At 36.5% G+C, this 6,347-nt stretch overlaps 1 protein-coding gene across 4 annotated transcripts; it reads right to left on the bottom strand.

The window, feature by feature from the left end:
• Positions 1 to 888: 888 nt before the first annotated feature.
• On the bottom strand, positions 889 to 5,962 carry LOC111231465. 4 transcript variants are annotated; one of them, XM_022758566.1, is made up of 6 exons: positions 5,906 to 5,962; positions 5,381 to 5,746; positions 5,105 to 5,248; positions 4,945 to 5,006; positions 4,730 to 4,862; positions 889 to 2,130 (listed from the first exon to the last, which is right to left on the bottom strand). In XM_022758566.1, exons 1-5 carry the CDS (start codon positions 5,940 to 5,942, stop codon positions 4,743 to 4,745), a joined length of 729 nt encoding a protein of 242 aa, XP_022614287.1. In that variant the 5' UTR covers positions 5,943 to 5,962; the 3' UTR covers positions 889 to 2,130; positions 4,730 to 4,742. The 4 variants fall into 4 exon arrangements, 3 of the variants coding, with proteins under 3 accessions (XP_022614287.1, XP_022614285.1, XP_022614286.1); XM_022758564.1 differs by lacking the exon at positions 4,730 to 4,862; XR_002665501.1 differs by lacking the exon at positions 889 to 2,130 and having other exon boundaries at positions 4,344 to 4,862; positions 5,105 to 5,111.
• Between the last annotated feature and the right edge of the window lie 385 nt (positions 5,963 to 6,347).

A 6,347-nucleotide genomic window follows, 5' to 3' on the forward strand; every position in this document is an offset into this window, starting at 1 on the left:
AAGGCATTTTATGCCTTTCTATTCTATGATTTTATATGACTTACTATACTATAACATTTTCATGACTTACCATACTATGACTTTATTATGGGGCGGCACGATGGTGCAGTGGGTAGAACTATCGCCTCACAGTGAGAAGGTTCTGAGTTCAAATGCCAGGCCTGGGGTCCTCTCTGTGTGGAGTTTGCATGTTCTCCCTGCGCTTGTATGGGTTCTCCCTGGGTACTCTGGCTTCCTCCTGCGATCCAAAGACATGCATATCAGGTTAATTGGCAACTTTTTTATGACTACTATGACTTTTTTTGACTTTAGGACATTTTATGCCATACTACACTATGGCATTTTTTAAGACTTATTATACTATGACTTTTTTTTCCTTACTATACAATGACTTTTTATACCTTACTATGAGAAAACATCAGTGAATTGGCATTACACGATTCTTTATCAGTAATTTTTGTTAGTATATATGAAATATATATATAGAAATATATGAAAATTTTTCTCCATCATTCTTGTTAGGCCAATGCTTTGGATTTTGTGACACTGGTAAGCTGGTCGGGACCAATACTGTTGAGTACTTGTACGCAATAATAGAATCCAGCAGCTGTAGTAAATTTAGAATAAAAAATTAGCACTATGTTGTTTAGTTTGGACTTGTTGGGGACAGTTTGGGGTCAAACTTCTTCTTTAATTCCTATTTGATCTATTACTTAAATTTCAACTAGAGGCCAGGAGAGTTTCACCAGGGCTAGTGTGGCTCATTGTTCAGAGATCACACCATTTACATCTGTCCACCGGTCATTGATATTCCCAGGAAAAGAAAAATCATAAAAAAAAATGTGTAATAAGTAATTTGTTTAATAGTAACAATCATCAACCATCCAACCAGCCACAAGATGTTTATTTAGATATAAGGATCCAGACAAACAGAATATCTTGAATATATGAACTCATACTGTCCGCAAACAAATCACACACAAAGTGCAACCATATGAGGGGCAGTTTCTCACTGGGTTTGCTGTTAGCTGGTCTTACTTGTAATTGTATCAGACTACTGGTGAATGATACACAGACTGGTGGCTAACTAAGAAAAACAGGAAATGGCTTATAAACAGCTTTCGTGTCTTGTCATAGAAATCATCACCATCAAACATCACTATCATTATGAAATGTTACAGATCGATTTCAAATCAAAAATCTGAACCTGAAGTTAAATTGTAATCAACAACATCAAACAGGTTTTATAGACGTTAACATGTATCTGATAATTTTTTTAATTGTTATTTTGGTGGTGGAGGAAAATAAAACACACAAGCTGCATCTATTCTGTGAAGAAAAAAAGATGAAGGAAGGAATTCAGTCACTGTAAATATTTTTCCATTAATGAATTCATACACACTGTGGCTCATGCTACCAACAGTGGGGTTAGAAAATAATCTGAAACAGTGGGAGCAGAGGTTACCTTAACTAGTAAACCTGATGTATAACCTCTGTGTGCACAAGTTGATTAACCAATATAATGTAACAATAATGAAATAGTTCCCAATTGTGTAACAACTATCTATTTACACAGAGATTATTTCTGAAAAAAGTTTACAGGTAAAATGTTAATATCAGTAAAATACATCACTAATAAATTCATTACACAATTTCTTGTTTAATTGTTAGGCTCAATACATGCTAAAGGATTTATGGCAGAATAGGTGCTGAAATCTGAATCCAGGGTTTTCTTCTTCTTTGGTCTCTGTGATTCCTGATGGATTTCCAGTCCATTTGTTGTTTAGAAGAATTATCAAGATCACAGTGTTACACTACTCTAATTTACTGCCAAACATTTGTGTGTCGTAACCACAAAAAAATACACACATACACATCAATACATGTTTTAGTCACGTTGCTGTAGAGTGGACTTCATCATCACCTATCATTTCCACAGTAGTAGAGACTCTCATCAGAATCAGTGATGTTCGTGATCAGCAGGTCGTAGGAGTCAGAGGACTGGTTTCTGACCAAATGAAAGAAGAGAAGGCTGGTTCTCATGAGAACAAAGAGTGACGTTGTCTCCGGGTTTGACTGTCGCCTCCAAAACTGATCCAGAAATCCAACCATGGCTACAAGAAACAACCCCTGCAGAAAAATAAATAAATAAGCAAAAAGAAAAAAAAAATTAAAAAAGCAGGTTTAAATGTGGCCCGTATTACAGCTTTCCACATTACAACACATGCAAGTTACTGGTCAACCGAACAACAATGAGCACATGATTTGACAGTCAAAATGAGAGCAAACAATTATAATGAAATTTCTAATACTGTATGTCAGAAGAATTACCGAAGAGAACAACTAGAAGATCACGCCCATCCATGTGTGATAATGACCTGGACTTGATAGACAGCTTAACGTGTCTGACTCATGGATGTCAAGACCTGAGCAGACTTTGCCATCAAAGGAAACATAAGTGGTAACTGGCTCATTGAACAGAACACTTTCTTCTGTGGTTACTTTCTACAGGTGCAATGCTAAGTCATGTTTTTGCATTGATGCAAAGATTAAACATACAATGCATTGCCAGTCAGCTTGGAAAATATAGCATCAAAATCTGGGCAGCATGTGACAGCTTTGCTTGGAATATGTAAATATATACAGGTGTATTTTTTTCATAGGAAAGTATTTCTGGTCAATTTTGACTCATAACACAACAGATATAACTATAATTGTTCATTTTAACATAAGAAAATACAAACAGTTTATTTGGGGAATTGTTGTGTTTGTGTGTGTTCATCATGAACATCTCAGTCTGATAATATTTGCCTGTTCTGTTCAACATAAGACATGAAGTAGATCAATTGTGCCTATTTAAACTAAAAATGATTTGTGCATTGTAAGTTAAATGTGGTCTAAACATAAAACATAAAATATCAAAGTAAGTATATATATTTTATGGTTATGGATGAACAGTAAGTTACTGAATTCAAACACGGGTCACACAACAGGACACAATAGGAAGGTTAAGGTATTACATGATTTTAGATCCAGAATCTTTTGGCCCCATCATATTGTGCCACGAAAACAAACCAAAACGAATCATACATGCTCATTGTTTTATTTTAATATAAAGCTGCAGCAAATGTAGTGAGTTTAAAATCACGTTGGCAAATTATAATCCAGTTTGGGCTCGTCTTGGTTTAACATTTCCACTAGAGGTCAGGAGAGTTCTCTCTGGAGCTAGTGTGACTGACTGCACAGAGATTACCCCATCAGCATCTCCCCAACCTTCTCTGTTTTCTAGCGCTCCGAAATATATGAAAAAAGTGTCTCTGAAATGAGCTGTTTTTGACAAATACCCCATCTATCGTTGTGTGAACAAGTGAAAATTTATATCTTAATCTACCTACAAAAAAGTCCTCTAGATGTGTGTTATCCAGATAAAGTGATGCAAAGCAACCACACATCACTCACAATTTGTGTATGAAACCACATTAACACTCAGTATGTGTATGTAAACAGTGCAGCTGGTGTGACTGATTCACAAAGTTATGTTGTGGTCACTGATATGATGCAGAGTCGGAAAAACACTCTACCTCCAAACGTAGCTGTGGTGCCTACAGAGCTGCTTATATTCTGGCTTTGTTATATATGCTTTAACATCACCCTGCTCAACAGTCAGTGAAGAATTGTACCATGTGCACACTTTCTGAAGTAGACTGATTTAGGGCTCAGAGCTTTGCTGTATGTTTTGATTTGTGTGTGTGTGTGTGTGTGTGTGAGTGTGTGTGTGTGCGTGCACGTGTGTGTGCGTGTGTGTGTGTCTCTTTGAGGTATGATCTTATGATCGGTGTTCACAATGTATATGGGGAATGGAACTGTGCTTTAATCTGCAGGTTCAGTCTGTTTACACATTAAGCTTTCCAGTCCTTTAAGGGTCTGTTTGTCATTGTGGGTTTCCTGTGAACTTTGCTCATCAAAAGGTGCTACAATAATGTCTGGTAACTTCTCAGAAAAGATGTCGCAGGGGCATTTGTAAATAAATAAGCTAAACTGTAGCTAGCTTGGTTTTTGCCCTGTCCTAAATACACAATCATTTCCTTGAGTTTTATTCTCTGTAGCAAAATCAGTCCCAACATAGAAAATACTTGGTGTTGTATCAAACACTGCTGATGACGGGTCGGGGCTGATGGCAAACTTGAGATAAAAACAGGAAATTGCTTGAAAACAGCTTTCGTGTCTTGTTACAGACAAGCAGCCGGCCCTGACCTTTACAAAATATTACAGATCGATTTCAATCTGTAAAAAAAGTGAGTCTGAAGCAAATTGTTATCAGCAACAACAGACAAGCCTTTCTATCTGGAGTTTTTTTATTTATTTATTTCTTCAGCTTATCAATTTTTAATCTGTTATTTAATTGGTGTAAGGAAATAAAATACACAGGATGCATCTATTCTTTTCAGAATGGCTGAATTAAAATACACTACATTAGTATACAAGTACAAAACAACCTGACACAATGAAAAACAGTTTTATATGGAAAAAGACAAAAGTTTAGTATAATCTCTTTGATTCTTAATTTTCTCTTAAAAAAAAAACAACCTGTATTTCATCATATGATAATGATGATGATGATGATTGTTGCTCAGCTTTAAAAGGGAAAGCTAAATGACGGAATGGTGTATATGTGTCCCTACAAAATTAATTATATAACTCAATATCATCATACAATTTATTGTATTACATTTTTAGGTCCTCTACACCCTAGAAGTATTGATCGCAGAATAGGTGCTGAAGTCCGAACTCTGCATTTTCTTCGTCTTTGGTCTCTGTGAGGCCTGACGGATTTCCAGCGCAGCGTAACACATATCTTCATCCTAAGATTTAACATTTGTTGATTAAAATCATGATCATACTGATTCAATACTATGAGTCATAAAAAAAGATGGTAGAAAATACCTGATTCAGTCGTGTTTGGCCTCTAGTGTCAGGTCTTATCTGATCAACCTGAGATTCTCTAGCTGTAGAGATAAATCATAAATCATTACAGCATGTTACACCCAACCTCATACAATGATAAATAATGTTAGGCTTGAAAAGTGACATATGTAGAAGATACCTTTTTTCTGAAAGAGTTGATGAACCACAAGCGAAGACAGGAGAGAGGAGAGAACAGCAAAGGCCGGACACAGAGTGAATAGCAGCACCCAACACAAATTACAGTCCTGATGAGTCTTATGATGTTGAGGTTCACTGGTGTTGTCTGGATCAAACACGAAGTTGTCTTAATTAGCTTCATTAAAGTCTGACCTCACAAACTTCTTGTTTTTTGTTTTTTTTTTCACCTCAGACTGTCACCGCTATCACACTCACACATAAAACAAAGAACACTTACCACATATGATCCTTGTTGCTACATTGCCATAGTTGTAAATGTATTTGGAAGTGATTAATTCTTTATCCTCCACCTTGGTCTGTTGAGTTCCACAGTAGTAGAGCCCCTCATCAGAATCAGTGATGTTCCTGATCAGCAGGTCATAGGATTCAGAAGAATGGTTCTTCAAAAATTCAAAAGGAACCGAATAACCCATTGTTTTAAGAACAAGAGTGGGCTGGTTCTCATGAGAACAGTTCCTGTACCACACTATGTATACTCCAGTAGATATTTTGCAGTCACAGTACAGAGTGATGTTTCCTCCTGGTCTGACTGTCACCTCCGACACTGGTTTGGGAATCTGATCCTGACTGAAAGAAACAGCTCCTGCAATAAAAACACAGTCATAAAAGTAGCATTACAGGATTTCACAGCACAGAAAGTGCAGCTTACTAATAAACAACAATGAGTATGTAGATATAAATTATTTGTAAAATGGAACATAACTATAATTTAGTCATCAAAATTTTTTATCAAAAGAATTACCAAAGAGAACGACCAGAAAAACGCGCAGCCCGTCCATGTGTGATGATGACAGAGAGCTCAAAGAGAGCGAAACACATTTTACTCATAGATATAAGCTGCTCTGACTTTTCCATTAAAGGAAGTATAAGTTGTGATTGGTCCTTCAAGTGGAACATTTTCTTCTGTGGTTGTTTTCTATTGGTTTGATGGCAAGCGATATATTGGCCATTGATGCTTCCTCCTTGAGACCTGATAACACACACAATCAGAGAAGACCCACTACACCTCGAGATTTAACAGAGGGTGTTCAAATTTACACAATAATTGTAGTCCAGTACATTTGGTGTCATCTTATTACAGATGTGGGGATTCTGATGAACATAAACCAGAGGATAGGCGATCCTCTGAGGCAAGGTATGAGATAAAATACATGTTTTTACAGTGCAGAATGAATGTCCTCCAA

The sequence above is a fragment of the Seriola dumerili genome, unplaced genomic scaffold, assembly GCF_002260705.1.
Source record: "Seriola dumerili isolate Sdu_G_001 unplaced genomic scaffold, Sdu_1.0 BDQW01000301.1, whole genome shotgun sequence".
NCBI lineage: Eukaryota > Metazoa > Chordata > Actinopteri > Carangiformes > Carangidae > Seriola > Seriola dumerili.